Source organism: Athene cunicularia, assembly GCF_003259725.1.
Source record: "Athene cunicularia isolate RWA chromosome 5 unlocalized genomic scaffold, athCun1 chr5_part1, whole genome shotgun sequence".
Classification (NCBI taxonomy): domain Eukaryota; kingdom Metazoa; phylum Chordata; class Aves; order Strigiformes; family Strigidae; genus Athene; species Athene cunicularia.
In genome coordinates, this window is record NW_020799101.1 from 18,630,533 (window position 1) to 18,645,360 (window position 14,828).

The following is a 14,828-nucleotide window of genomic DNA, read 5'->3' on the forward strand; positions in this document are numbered from 1 at the left end:
AGGGAGGGAGCAGGACAAGCAGAGGACAGGAGGTATGGAGTCATGGTTACAGTGGATGGGTGCAAGAGCCTAGGACCTAGCACAGCCTCCTGCAGAGAGCCCTGAGTGGCTCCCACAGTCCCCAAACCCACATTTCCTCTACAAACCCATGGGCAAAGGGCTCCCTCCCCATTTTGGGTTGGCTGAGGAAGTGGAAGAGCTTTGCTTGCCATCCCTCTGTTACCTCGAGAGGTCACGGGCTCTGCCGAACCCAAAGGAAGTGGCTCAGATGATGACTCAGGGATGTCACAGTGATGTGACACAATGGAGTTCCCTGTATTGGGTGGGAGTGTAGGTCTGCTTTTGCTCTTGCAGTGGTAAAGTACAGGATTGAAACAGCAGTGAAAGCACAAAGTTATGCTTCAAAGTTAGGAAGTGTCAGAATTTAGTTTCGTTGCCACTTTTATTCTGCTGTTTCCCTTCCACCCTCCTATTTTCTGTTCCTAGTGTGAAACCACCCTGTTTATTTCAGCTCCTTCTCTTCCCTGGCACAAGGGGAGCTGCTCTGGGCATAAATCAGCATGGTGCAATGAAAGAAATGCTGCACAGTTGATGTATTTTCTTCTGTTGCGAAATTAGGCAATGAGTATTGAGTGATATAGTGGCTGGAAGAAGAGAAAAGCTGACCTGCTGGATGATGCAGGTACTGCTGTGCTGGAAAAGAAATGCTTGTGGTCTCTGCCTGGAGTCCTTACGTGAGGTCCTTTGCATGGGGTGGGTCAACTGCTCAGACTCAGCTGTATACAGGCTGTTGCTTACTCTAAGCACATCGCTCAACAAGGGCCTGACCCAGAGGCTTAAACTGATTTTTGAACACGAAGGACACTGTTACCAATAAGGTCTCTTTGTACCACAACATAAGGCATGATTATGATTCTGACAAATGTCTCAGACTGAGCTCTCAGAAATATGGCTTTGGACATCAGTGACCACACCTCAGCTCCTTCTGTTCAGTGAGGATAAAGCATGTCCTTACTTCACTGTGTCATGAAAAGAAAGTAGTATTTGTGAAGTACTCAGATACTTAAGTGCCATAGGAAAAAGTGAAGAACCTAGTACTTCTTTCTTTGGAACAAGAGCTGGGTAGTGAATAGTGACTAGGGTATGAAATAATGCATTCAAAAAGAAAGTTGCAATTAAATATTTAACACAGTGATGCAAAGATGATGTGGGCAGTATAGTATGAGACAAGACAGTGTCATAATGTATTGCAATCACATTTTCAATAGGCCAAACTGAAGTTTCATGGATAACCTTAGTTGTTTTTTAAATTTGAGTGCTTACTTTTGTAGCCCTAAGACCATTTTTAAATTTTTCCCATGTGTGCAAGTTTTTAATATAGAAAAGAATAATAACCTGAACTAGTGGGAAAATTACTTACCTTCCTCTACAAATTAATTTGATAGAAAATAAATCAGCAAGGCAATTTTCACACCTTAACTGTACTTCTGTAACTATGCTGTAGAGCAAGGTATCTTCTTTGGTAGTGAAAAGATGTTTTACTTATTGACTTGATTTACTGATTGAATCTACTTTTCTTTAATTCAGCTACATAGAGTGGACAGCATCATTGACTAATTGTCAGGGCATCTGGTGTATGTGTATGGAATTATTAGTTTTGTAATATCTAAAAAAAAGTTATTAGAAAATATCAATTAAATTTTTGTATCAAAAATTTTTGAGAAACTAGTTTTGATATGTTGCACACAGATTCCTAGGGCGCTAAATACTCTGAGTTAAAATATTCTACTTAACAAAAGAGTTTCAGTAAAAACTTATTTAAAATCGTGATTGTATTTTGCCTCCTATCAGAATGTCTGGAGGAAATTATACTTTTTAATATATTTGTAAAGAAAGCTCATAATAAGCAGAGCATGTTTGACAAGTTCTGAACCACAGCAGGCTTACCACTAACTTTTCCAGATTGTATATTTTCAGGTATATATAGAGTTAGCATGGGGGGCACTTTGGGGGCGGGTTAGGAAAAGCAGACAAACTGACTAACTGCACCACTGCTAGAAAAACTTAATGCCCAGGGAGCTTGCAATCAAATATTTACAGCTTTATGGGCAACAAATACTCTGTGAGATGAGACTACAAAGCAGTCCCACGGTCAGGTATTCTTTTTGCTGTCACCCTATCCCATTTCTTTCACCATATCCTGTTTCAGAATACTTACTACGCTGTCGGCATTGTTACTGCCAACCCCACTGCAAACTAGTAAAATGGGGAATGCTATTTAATGCATTTTTATGGATTTCTCAGTTGATCCAGTTGGTTCATATTCAAATATTTTGTTCATTTTAAATGATGCAACAGGTAGGGCAAGTAGGACTTCTGTTTAAGAATCTGTTTTTCAAGTACATCACATTTAGAGATCTAGAAACAAACAAAAATTTCAGAAAACATTTTGATTCATTTTTAGATTATTAGCCCAGTTTTCATATTGTATTTCAACCATTATCTTAGGAGATGATTTTTCCAGGAAAAGGCTGCACTATGAATAATTCTTTCAGTATTTCTGTACATGCTGACTTCTGAGGCAACTGAAAGTGGCTCTTCAGAGGAGATCTGTACAAGATTTTCCAGTCAATGGAGCTACTATGAAAGATCAGACCAAGAAGTCACCACATACACATGGCTGCGGTATGCATTGCCAGCTAGAGCCAACTGTGTCCAACACTTATAGGGATGCTGGAAAGCACAACTTGCAACCTCTTTATTAGGGTCTTTGGTGGTAATGCTGGGAGACCTGCGTCTCAACTTCCTTTCTGTAACATGGCTATATGTTGCTGGTGTCGCTAAGCATCTCAGACTCCACAGGGATCTGGGAGAAATTTAACCCCCTGCTGCAATACACTCCTTTTTTTTTGTATAATTTTTCTTTTTCTCACAGTTTAGTAGTTTGATAGACAAGAAGGCTGTGCTGGGCTCTGAAGTGTGGTCTTGCCTCTGCAGAGAAGCACTGCACAGAGAAGAGGGTCCTTGTCAGTGCTACAGGGAAGAGAACATGACAGGCTGGTCTGATCTACTCTGCTCCTGGTTACCATCACCAGTAGGACAGAGAGCAACACAAGCACTCATATCAGCTGTGCTTAATCATCCATGGGACTACAAGAGATTTTCTTAACGTCTACCTAACCAGCAGCTTTGCCATTTATTGGGATATTTGGCCACTTTAGCTCAAAACCAGATTTATTAATATCAAACTTAAAACAAATTACCAACTATTGCAAATGCTTCCCTAGGATACTCACTGATAGGGGTTCTTAGAAAATGTAAAATCCTTTAAGTACATGGGCCTTCATACAAATTTCTGTAGCAATTATCATCAGGAATCTTTAGAATGCCAGATCCATACACAATTCATTATCTAATTCAATACTTCAAAATCTTGTATCTGGATTAAAAAAAAAACCAAACCAACCTTTAATATTTTGGAATTGCAATGCTGTTATGTAAAAATCCACAGAGCTTTATATGTGTTTGTCTTACTGATTTTAAAGGTCCACCTGCTCTATTTGCAAGTATACAACTTGCTTTCCTAAATGTCAGTCAGGAGAAACATAGCATCAGCCTTCATTGCCTATCTTCACTTGACAGCTAGATGTCTGTGCTCAGAATGACATGCCATGGTTCTGCCACAATCCTTTCTGTCAGATTTCACTTAGTCATTAAATTTTAAAAACAAACCAAAGCAGCCCACCAAACAAACCAACCCCAAACTCTAATTGGATTGCAGTCAGAAAAGTGTTCCAGTTAGTTTCATGACAGGGGAAAATCAAGCTTTATTACTTCTAACCCCAAGACTGTGCTTTTAGTTTAAGATGGTGTCACCTGGGAACAAGTATCTGCATTCACATCACAGGCGTACTGCAATATAGGGACCAAAATGCAACTTCATCCCCCTCCCCACTCACCTGGGCAGAGGCTGGCAGCTGCAGCACTGTACACTGCCCACAGATCAGACCCACACATGCATTTAATGATTCAATAGGGTGTAGGGCAATTTCTTGATCAGTTTTTGATAGCATAGTGTTTCTGAAGCCACACAAGTGTGACAAATGGTTGAGGGATAAGAGTCTTCTACCACATTAGTAAACCCCCCACCTTTGCCCCACCCCACCCCAGCAAACAAAACAAATGCCCCATACCTGCAAACATTTCAGTGCCTGAATTATGAATAAAATAAGCATGATAATGAATAATCTATGTTAAGCATTTTCTTACCCTTTATTTTTTCATTATGATCAGAAGAGGAATATGATTAACAGCAGTTTAAACTTTAGCAGTACAATTTCAGTATTAAATATAAAACTACACTGCAAGTTGATGTATTTTAAAAATGGTTATGTATACTCTAGCCTTAAATTTATGTATCAAATACAAGTAACTCAGTTGTTTCTTGCCTTGACAATTAACATATCTAACAAATTTCAACAAGCCAGACATCCATCTTTTCCATTAAAAAAAAAATAAGCAAGAACACCAACTCTTATTCATAGCAAGGGGGTGTAAAGATTCAACACTTTCCTGAGTGTTGTGCAAATAACACGTTTGAGAAAGTCAGTTAAATAAGTGTAATGATAAACCTAAAGCTAAGCTGGAGGACCTTTTGATTAACTTCATATTTCATATATTACTTGCATCAGTTGAGAGCAACATGAGTTACAGAACTTCCATGAAAACAAGCCACTTACAAGCAGGTGGTTAAGCTTGATCAGTTTATTAAAAGGATTATATGACACGGTTGCCTGCAATAGCAGGGGACTGGATCTGATGACCCAGGAAGTTCTTTCCAGTCCCATGTTTCTAAGCCATGCACCAAGTGTATCCAGCCCACACTTTCACATTAGGAAAAAGCCAAAGCCACACACACACACACTCACAGGAAAAAAAAAAAAAAAAAAAAAAAGGTCCTTGATGACACCGTTTCATTTCTCTAGGTATTCACTATGCAGAAGGGAACAGAGCTAAAGTCCTGTACAGAGGATACATTTACTCGAGGTTGATGTGGTACTGAAGTCAGTTAATAATTAGATACCTCCAGGCAGATTCAGTTACAGGGCATACCAACACTGCACACTGCCAGACAATTTCTAATCAAGCCAAGAACCTCTTGCAGGAATGAGGTCTCTTTGCTAGCAAGCACAGAGCACACTGAATAAGCTAAAAGCAGCTGTTCTTAAATGAACTACCCTACCAACCGTGAGTGAATGACAGATAGATGGTAAGAAGCATTTACCTACTAGACTAGATCTCTCTGCACACTCAGGCAGAAGTAATTAATTCAGAGCAGCAACCATTGCTCCAACCTTGCCTGTCTCTTGAGTACGTTCTCTTTAAAAGCTGGTCTACAGAATCAGTGCAGCCATTCTCAAGCACTACCAAAGTAGCAGTTTGCAGCTGCCATGCAAGACACTACTTTCAAATGGTAGTCAGACATTCCCATCAGCATGGCCAGTTTGCTAGGACAGTATACACAGCCATAGCAAAAAGCCTTTGCAACAACTAGAGATCTAAACAATTGCCTACATTCAGCCCATCTAACTCTTAGGCACTTGGTTAAGGTGTCTGGGTCCCTAGGCACCCAGAAATCCTCCCACCCCCCAAGGAAAAGATAAAATTTAAAAAAAAGTATCACTGAAGGCAGATAGTCTCAATTGCCTTCTGGAGTTGTTTCTTGACCCCCACTGAGCAAAGCTGCATTTCAAGCAACCAAGTTCTTAACACAGGCACCTCAGTTAGACAGGATGAATGGAGACTTGCATCTCTTTCAAGAGATAATATCAATACTCTCCAAAACCAAAGGCAATTAAGCAATTAAGGTTTGCAACTCCAGTTATGTTTGGAAACAAACTTACAGTCAAGTAATTTAAGCTGTAGTCCCTCCCTCCCAAGCATAAAAGCCTTCCAGATGGAGGCTCTACTATTTAAAAAAAAAAAAAGCATTCTTCTTTCAAACAAAGAACAAGTGGACACTGCTGCTTTGCCACTCATTCATGGGGGAGCTGAAGATCAGAGAACACTTACTGAGAGACCTGGAATGACCAAGCACTGCTAGTGCATGCAAAGCAGAAGTAACAAGATGGTTTTTAAATTAACCCTAGTCCTCTTCTCCACCCCACAAAATTCATGCAAGTGTTTGAGAAAGTAAGTCAAGACATAACAGCCCCAGTTTCCAAAGAGGCTTAGTAGCTGTTGGTTTGTGGTTTGGTTTTGGTTGTTTGTTTTTTGTTTTGGTTTTTTTTTGTTTTTTTTTTTACATATTGTAAAAGAAATGTCCTTTTGTTTCCTTTCTGTGGGTAGAGAAATGCATTTTTGGCATGTTTAAGAATCATAGATATCTATGAAGACCATGCTGTTTAAATTCTCCAACTAACTTCTATAACCTGTCAAAAAAACATAAGCAACCTATACATGTTCCCCCAGTATTGACATGCATGCTCAGGGCTCTCCACTTTAGTGAAATGAGGCGTTGCTTCTGTGCTGATAGTTGACGAGTCAGCATTACACGACTTTGAGACCAACTAAATTAACATTGTCGTAATATGAAAGGCAAGCACAAGTTCATTTATTTATAGCAAAGGTCTTGGGTTACAGGAGGTCAGTTCTTGCCATCTTGAAAAGATAGGGGATAACTTATTGCATAACATGTGCATTATAATTTAGCAGCAAGTCATTCATAGAAACACTTCCCTCCTACTGCTTTTTTGGTTTATTATCGCAATTATATATATATTTTAGCTTTACAAAGCATTTAACACCACCTTTAAGTTAATGGTCTTTTATTGGAAAAAAAGACTAGCATTTACAACTTGGAATGGACATAAATTGTAATATCTTGAACAGCAATGTTGATAGTTGTGCTGAAGTCCACAGGCTACTCCGCCAGCTCCAAGTCATGGTACAGAAGGTTTTAAAAATATGAGAGTCCAAAGATGCTCCCTTGGTGAAGGTTTCTTTTAAAAATTTTGTGAACGGTAACAGCCCGACACCCGTTTCACTATAGTGCAATGCAGACAATGTTAAACCAGTATTTTAACACAGACATGCCATCCATAGTTAAGATCATCGTATTTTTGGAGCACACTGCTACGTACAGGAGAACCATTCATCCTTTAGGGCATTTTCTCTAAGTTTTGCATCCTTCAACCATTTTGCTGCATACCATCCTGAGGTATAAACCAATTTTGAAGTAAACCAGCTATGACAATTTATACTACAAATTGAACTAGAATCCACTGTTGAATAAAAGAGTGGATCCTTTAGGTTGATTTTTCCTTTTAATACAAATGTCTGACTGTGCTCAATTGTCAAGCTGCATGCATGAAAAACTGGCCAGCCCAAACAGTGTAATAGTCATTAGCAAATGGAACTTTTGAGTTCACTAAGTGCTTCCTTTTTTTTTATTTTCAAGGTAGTACAATTATTTATATTGTAAAACTGATGTTTATCTTTTGGGGACAGGACCACCAACCATTACATGCAGTTTGTGGACAGAAGGTATTTTGACATTCAGTTTTGCTATACAGAAACAGAATGAATAAATGAACATTTTTTTTTGCAAGAGGTAAGTAAAAGATTCAATTTGATTCTTCTAGAGGAAAAAAAGGTGTAAAGGAGGTCTCTTCACTTTGCAGTCATCATCTGTACGAATTCTGAAAAGATAAAAAGTCACTGTGATTTATTGTTTCCAAAGTACTTCAACTGCTCTCAAACACACCTGCCATAAAAAAGCGCCCCTTTCACTGCATGTGAGTTTGTCCACAGAAGTGGACAACTAAATAAAACTGGTGTCTCATGTACTAGAACTTAATGACCTATGCAACAGGCTTTCACTCAATCTGAGTAATGGTTCTTAGTCAAGACAATCATCTTTTTTACCTTCATAGTTGACTTGCCCATCCCCATCAATGTCTGCTTCTCTGATCATTTCATCTACTTCTTCATCTGTTAGCTTTTCTCCTAAGTTTGTCATAACGTGACGTAGTTCTGCTGCACTGATATAGCCATTGCCATCCTGTGAGGAAACAGTTGCATAAGGTCATGATGAACAATCCTGACACTGATAAACACTGAAGCTACATCCAGGTTTCCAGTAACTGCTTTTGAACTAGCCTTATAGCACTTGGTACATTGTATAACCAACCCTACACTAGGTACTAGTGCCATCACCTTATGAAGCATGCATCCCATCATATCCTGCTATACAATTATTGTACCATAAGAATAACTGCATGCTTGATTTGTAGCTGTGATAAGGTATTTTTAATGCTTTTAAAGAGCTTTCAAAAATAAACACAGAAACAAAATGTTTTTTGTTTAGTCTCTGCTGCCTAAGCAAACACACAAACACACACACACCCTCCCAAAGACCAATTTCCCCACCAGGAAGAATAGTCAGCTTTGCCTTCTATGTAATACTACCTCTACAACCAGACTGCAGGTGGGCAGGTTAGGCTTCTTGGATAAGAAAATATAGAACAAACCTTCAAAGGAAGTATTTAAATTCATAAGGAGTTGTGAAAAGCTTCATGGCCAAAAAAAAGCAAATGATGCTTCTAAGTTGGTGTTCCCATTAGTAATATTCAAACCAAGAGGCCATACCTAGCCATTTCAGAAATTGTCCTCTTCCATATACAGGAAGAATACAGTAGCTTAGAGCAGCAGTTCATTATGTCCATTGCCAGGAGATAAGCTACCTCGGTGGCTTTAAGCACAAATCTAGTTCACAGAAATAATCCCACAGGGTAGATGAAATACTAACCAAATAATCGAACATTTCCTCCAGCACATTTTCAGGTAATTTTCTAGAGACCCATAAAAAGGAAAAGTAGTAAGGCCTTCTCCCACACATGTGTGTGCATCAGATTAGGAGCTGCACCAGCCATTACTCAACACAATTCTCTCGTAACATCAGTCATAATCAACCAATCTAAAGAGAGAAACCTATTCTAGAAATAATTGGCCTTCACCATGTATGCCCAGGTATCATTAAAGGAGATGGGATTTGAGCTGTTTTCCTAAAAAACATCTCTAAATCCACATCTTGGAAATGAACATGCAATACTTCATGTCCCTCTGAATACCAATAACCTCATCTTAGGTTCAAAAGCTTCCAGAAAGTGTAATGCCTTGTGCAACCATGCAAACATTTCCCCACTCTCCCAAATCAGAAGGTACAGAAAAATCCCACCCCTCCACCACCCCCTTTTCCCCCCCAAAAAAAACAACACCCCACAAAGCATCAAGTTCTGCTATTCTTTGCTCCCAAGGAAATGCCAGAAAGTATTCCTTATGGATGAGCCTACAGCACAGATCTGCTGCATAAAGCAGGTAGCACCAGCCTGTAACAGTTCTGTTTCCAGAATGCTCCCTGCTCGGTTTCCAATTCCTCTGCTTTTAGAGGACTTTTTTCTTCCGGACAAGAAGAGACAAAACACTGAGGAAAAGATGGACATCATCACTGCTTCTAAAGAATATTTGTACTTTTATTAATACCTTGTCAAAGACTCGGAATGCCTCACGAATTTCTTCTTCACTGTCTGTGTCCTTCATTTTTCTGGCCATCATGGTTAAAAATTCAGGGAAGTCGATAGTGCCATTGCCTTAATGAAAAGAAACTTCCAAAAATTAAACTTCCATGCTTTATATTAAAAAAAAAAAAAAAAGTTGTAATTCAGTCATAAAGACAAGACTGACAGATCTTCTGTAAAACATCCTTATAGAACTGGATCTTCTCCCTAAATTGCTACCACTGCCTTTTTGCTATTACAATGTCATTACAGTGACACAACAAAATGAACTGTTGCCTTCTCTCCAGGTCAAACTATATCATTTGCCACTCAGGTTGCAAGAAAAATGTCAGTCTGATGCTCCAAGGTTAGCCCATACTAAGACTTATCTTTACTTCACATCACTCCCCATAATTCTTTAGTTTCTTTAGAATCTCCCAATTGCTGTGAGAGACTCCAGGAAGGAATGCGTTATAAAGCTGGCACTACAAATCCAGGATACCTGAAATTTGAGAAAATTACACTTTACTAAGATGCTCATGAATACTTGCTGCTTGTTAAAAACCAAACAACCTTCTTTTCAATGTGTTGCACACCACAGAAGTAATGCACCATTTTAAGGAGCAACAAGGATCTGCAAATTCCAGTGACATGAGAAAATCCACCATTATTTAGGATTTCTGATGAGATTAGCAGTAGGTTTTCTTATAGGTATTTCACTGCAAAACTGAAAACCCCTGGTAACATTCAGGCCTCAACTTTAATTTCTTCCTTCAAAGTAAGGATTCAAACTTCAGGCTGCTCAAAGCTATGAGAAAAGCGGTATGGTAAAGAAGCAAGTTCTTTAAAACAGCAGAAACTAGATTTGTATACTCAGGATTCAGACTTATATGCCAAAATCCCCACATTAAATAGTTTGCTGTACAATTAAGATCTACCCATTGCTTGAGGGAACCATACAAACTCATTGGATAAGACAGCAAAGAAGCTAAATAAATGCAACTTAAGAAAAATGCTTTCATCGTAAGGATCCCAGACTGAGACATACACAGCTATTTATAATCATGGCCAGCTTTATCTACCAGCTAAACCTGAATATAGGTCTCATACTGAGCTCTGAAAAATTCTCAATGAATGTGTAGAATAGCAAAGCATTCTGCCATAAAACAAGTTTAAACAGACAGGCAGGCATACTTAGACAAACTCTATATAGCACTGCAAACCCTAAAGTTTTTCAGTATCTGCATCCAAGGGTTAGCAATTAAGGTCAACTAGGAAAGTAGCTATAATTAATATAGTCCAATAATCAGATAATCTATACTTTTGCCATACACTTCCACTCTTTTACAGATATCTTTGAGAAAAATCACTATCATTACCAACATACAAGATCAAAGCCTTGACATAAATGATCAGGGGAAACCATTTTTCCTTTTTAGAACTGTAGTCTTCCTGAAGTTTGAGAAACAAAATGTGCAGTCACCCATTCTGGTATCCACTTAAAATACCTGATAGACTTGATACAGGAAGGTTTTTCTGCTTTTGCCTCTGCTCCCTATTACTTATTGATCTAACACACTACATTAGACTATACAGTCTCTCCCTATTGTTTTTAGTTCTTGGAAGTTTAGCACTATTTCACTCCTACTACATTTTGTCTAAGGCCAAAACCCACAGACATTAGTACAGATAATAAGACCAACATGGGCTGATGAAACACACATAGAAAAGCTGTGTGAAAACACAGGTTAACAGCAGGTCAGGGCAGGTCAGACAGCAATAGAAAGCCAGTGACCCATAAAATATTAAAGACAAACAGTCTAATTTTGTCTCTGCCCATCTCCCTTTTTAGATTCTCACTAATACTGCTAGCATCTTTGACTGCTGTGCAGAGAGCAATCAAAAATTGACACCCCTCTGAACTTAGATCAAGTATTTTGAAACTGCTTCAGGAGATCAATGTCACACAATCTTCTTTACGCAGTCCAAGCCCAGGTATGGAGGTCATACATTCTTAAGCACTAGTAACTACCTTTCCAACACTTACCATCAGCATCTACCTCGTTGATCATATCCTGCAATTCTGCTTCTGTTGGATTTTGACCCAATGACCTCATGACAGTTCCCAGTTCTTTTGTTGTGATAGTACCATCACCATCTTTGTCAAATAGGGAAAAGGCTTCCTTGAATTCTAGAGGCAGAAACAGTCCCAGAGTTTAGTAACATCACCAGCATGCAAAAACTGCTCACTAAAAAATCTGTAATACCTAGTACAATTTTAAGAAACATTTTATCTAACTGTCCATGTATTGAGAGAATTAACACTCAAATATTAACAAAAAATTACTTACAGTACCAACATGTAATTTACGTAGTATAATCAAGCTTATTTCAGGTGGCTCTATAATGCATTTCAACATCATTGAGGCACAGCTGCACCACAACAGCAACTGCTTGGGATAAATGAAGAGATCCACTGGGTTCCCTTCACCATTAACAGACTTACAGTTACAGTAAGTGTTGTCATTTACCACTTACGGCAGCAGACAGTAAGAATCTGTCAGCCAGAAGTGGGTGACTGGTCTTCAGAAGGTCAAATAATGGTCCTTCTCCTAACCAGTTTGAATTTCAGACACACTGATAGAAGTTATTTAAAAGCCACTGGCTTATATTAATGAGTAATAAGTCCATTTTAGGTTTATTTGTTGCCATTTAAGTTTATCTTCACTTTATTAAAAAGAAAATAGTACCTAGGTCTGCTTTGAATCCAAGAAGTTCACTTGAGTCTAGCAATTATTTGTTTGCAAGAAATCTAGAAGGACTTGGCTCAAGTCTGAAAGTCTAAAAAAAATCATTATCTGTAGTTCAAGGAACAAGCAGTCTAAATTAAGAGGCAATGAACCAGTCTTCCGGAACATTGTGGTTTTTTGTTTTCTGCGTTTTTTTGTTCGGTTTTTTGTTTGTTTGTTTTTTAAAGTGAGTGCTTTTTGAAAAAAGTGTTAGTAGATTTGAAATTGTTAAAAAGTTTTCCATTATATTTGAGATCATGTATTTTCTTCTAGTCACATGGAGTTAGCAAAAAAGTAATCATTTCTCAAGACACTTACCAGCAATCTGTTCTTCAGTCAGCTGATCAGCCTACACAAAGAATAGAACATTTTAGAATATTGTTTACCTCTAGCTATGCCAAGCCACAAGACGCTTCCTCTAGATTTCAGTAGTGATTTATTATTACTTTCACAAAGCCACTTTCAACACCTGGAATTCTGCCTGTGCAAGGAGATTCCACTCACCTACACCACACAGACATTTCCATAAGCTAACCTGTCTTGAAAGTGCACATGAAGAACAAGACATAACATCCTTCGACTTGGAGAATCCAATTTGGTCAAGTGAAGGACACAGGGCAGGCTCCTTGTAATTGCTCAGAGGGGCACAAAATCCTTAATAACATGTGTTTGGGGTTTCACATCACATCAGATGTCATTTCCAGCGGTACAGTGACCCTAGTACTGCATGGGGGGTATTTGCACATTAGCGGACTAATGGCAAGCGTGCCACCTAGTGATCTAACACTACCGAAGTCCACCCTCCCCCACCACACTGCATCAAGCATTAGCCTACTGTAAGCTTAACAGAAGGGACTATGCTGTGATATTAGGAGGAATTACTACTCGGCATTATGGAGACTTTTTGCTATCTCCAACATAGAAAAAGCCAGTTTTCAAGCATCACATTATTTTTCCATTCAGCCAAGCAGCTTAAGGGGCCTCATGCCGATACACAGGTTTTTTTATATATCATTTTAAGTGGCAAGACTTAAAATGCCTGCTTATGACCTTCTGTACATCAAGAGAGCACTGCTGCATCCAAAGGTGTACAGCTCAGTAGGCAATTAAAGGGGCCTTCCCAGAGCTTAACTGTGCTAACCACATCCTTCCAGAAGCCTCTCCCTCCTGTATGGTTAGAGCATCACAAAAAGCTCTGCTGTTTGGACTCAAAGGAGCTAGCTAACCAGTTCTTTACAGAAAAATACATATCTTCCCAAGAATTAAAAAAAAGAAAAACACCTGGGTTTTACATCCTAAAAGATACTGGAGAATACAAGGTAGTACCTCCTTTTAAACTCATTTTATTGGACAGCTTTTACTAATAGAGTATTTTGTAGGTCAGAGAAAGCAGGCATCCTGCAACCCTTTTGTTCCGAAATACCATTATTCAAGTATAAAAACCACTTAACTACAGCAAAGAGCAACAAATACAAGGGAGAAATAACAGGCGATACAATCTGTTAAGCTCTTGCACAGGGGAATAGGGTAGGATTGAAAGCCTTCTGTATCTTAAGTGACATACACAGATTTCACCTGTAAAGAGGTGGTGGGGTTTCTTTTTATGATGTTTTAACATCTGTATTTAATGATTAAGCAATTCCCCATATGCACAAGTGGGTTAGGGGGATGAAAGGGGGAGAAATGCTAATAGGTAAAGACAGACTTCAAATTTAATAAATGTTCTTTAATAACAGCAGCAAACTTGTGTTCAAAATCCAGTTCGACTTTCGGCATTCTGTGGTTTTCCAGAAAATGCGAGGTTTTACTTAAAGATTATCTAAGGAATTTACATAACAGACTCAATGCCCTGCAGAACAGGAAACAGAGCCACGCCTCGGCGAAAACCTCCAACCCACAGCACCGGCTTGCTGCCCCACTAGTCAGAGCTCACTGGCTGTTTCTAAAAATCGGATTTCGAATTAAAAAAAATAAACTCACAAGAAAACCCAAAAAACCTAACTTCGCCACACACTGCGACGCCAGAAGTGTGCAATCCAACCCCACAGCGCCATGGGGTTCACCTTCCCGAGCAACAGGCACAGCCACTGCCCGCTCGCCTGAGCTACAGGACAAAGGTACCCAGGGCTGGAGCCATCACCCCACCCAGCCAAGTCATCAAATCCTGTCCTGGTGATGTCAGCCTTCCCCGACGGGAAGGGGAGATGGAGAGACAGAGCCGAGGAACACCCAGATTGCCAAAACGCGATTAGAGGTCAGCCTGCGACTGTTTCGCCGTCTCGTAGGAAGCGAAAAACCGCCGGGAAAATCCCAGCCCTTCCTCTCGCTCTCTTGTGCGAGGAGTCCGGGCTGGCACCGAGGCGCCCAACAGCCGGGGGGTGATGCGAGCTGCTCCCGGAGCCCAGCAGCCACCGAGGCAGAGGCTGGCACGGCCCGGCGGCGGAGCGGGCGGCCCGCAGCCCGCCGGGCGCAACAGGCGCCT

The 14,828-nt window shown here is 39.6% G+C and overlaps 1 protein-coding gene across 1 annotated transcript; it reads right to left on the minus strand.

Annotated features, from left to right (window-relative positions):
- Window positions 1-6,810: 6,810 nt before the first annotated feature.
- CALM1 (calmodulin 1) lies at window positions 6,811-12,959 on the minus strand. Its single transcript, XM_026849822.1, has 5 exons — window positions 12,665-12,959; window positions 11,605-11,748; window positions 9,544-9,650; window positions 7,927-8,062; window positions 6,811-7,700 (listed from the first exon to the last, which is right to left on the minus strand). Exons 2-5 carry the CDS (start codon window positions 11,672-11,674, stop codon window positions 7,672-7,674), a joined length of 342 nt encoding a protein of 113 aa, XP_026705623.1. The 5' UTR covers window positions 11,675-11,748; window positions 12,665-12,959; the 3' UTR covers window positions 6,811-7,671.
- Between the last annotated feature and the right edge of the window lie 1,869 nt (window positions 12,960-14,828).

Bases quoted from the DNA above. Each gene is read 5' to 3' on its own strand.
- CALM1 (XM_026849822.1), bottom strand. From the start codon at position 11,674: ATGAGGTCATTGGGTCAAAATCCAACAGAAGCAGAATTGCAGGATATG. The intron at 9,651-11,604 runs GTAAGTGTTGGA...CTTTTCATTAAG, and splicing joins CAACGAGGTAGATGCTGATG to GCAATGGCACTATCGACTTC. The intron at 8,063-9,543 runs GTATTAATAAAA...GTTTCCTCACAG, and splicing joins CATTCCGAGTCTTTGACAAG to GATGGCAATGGCTATATCAG.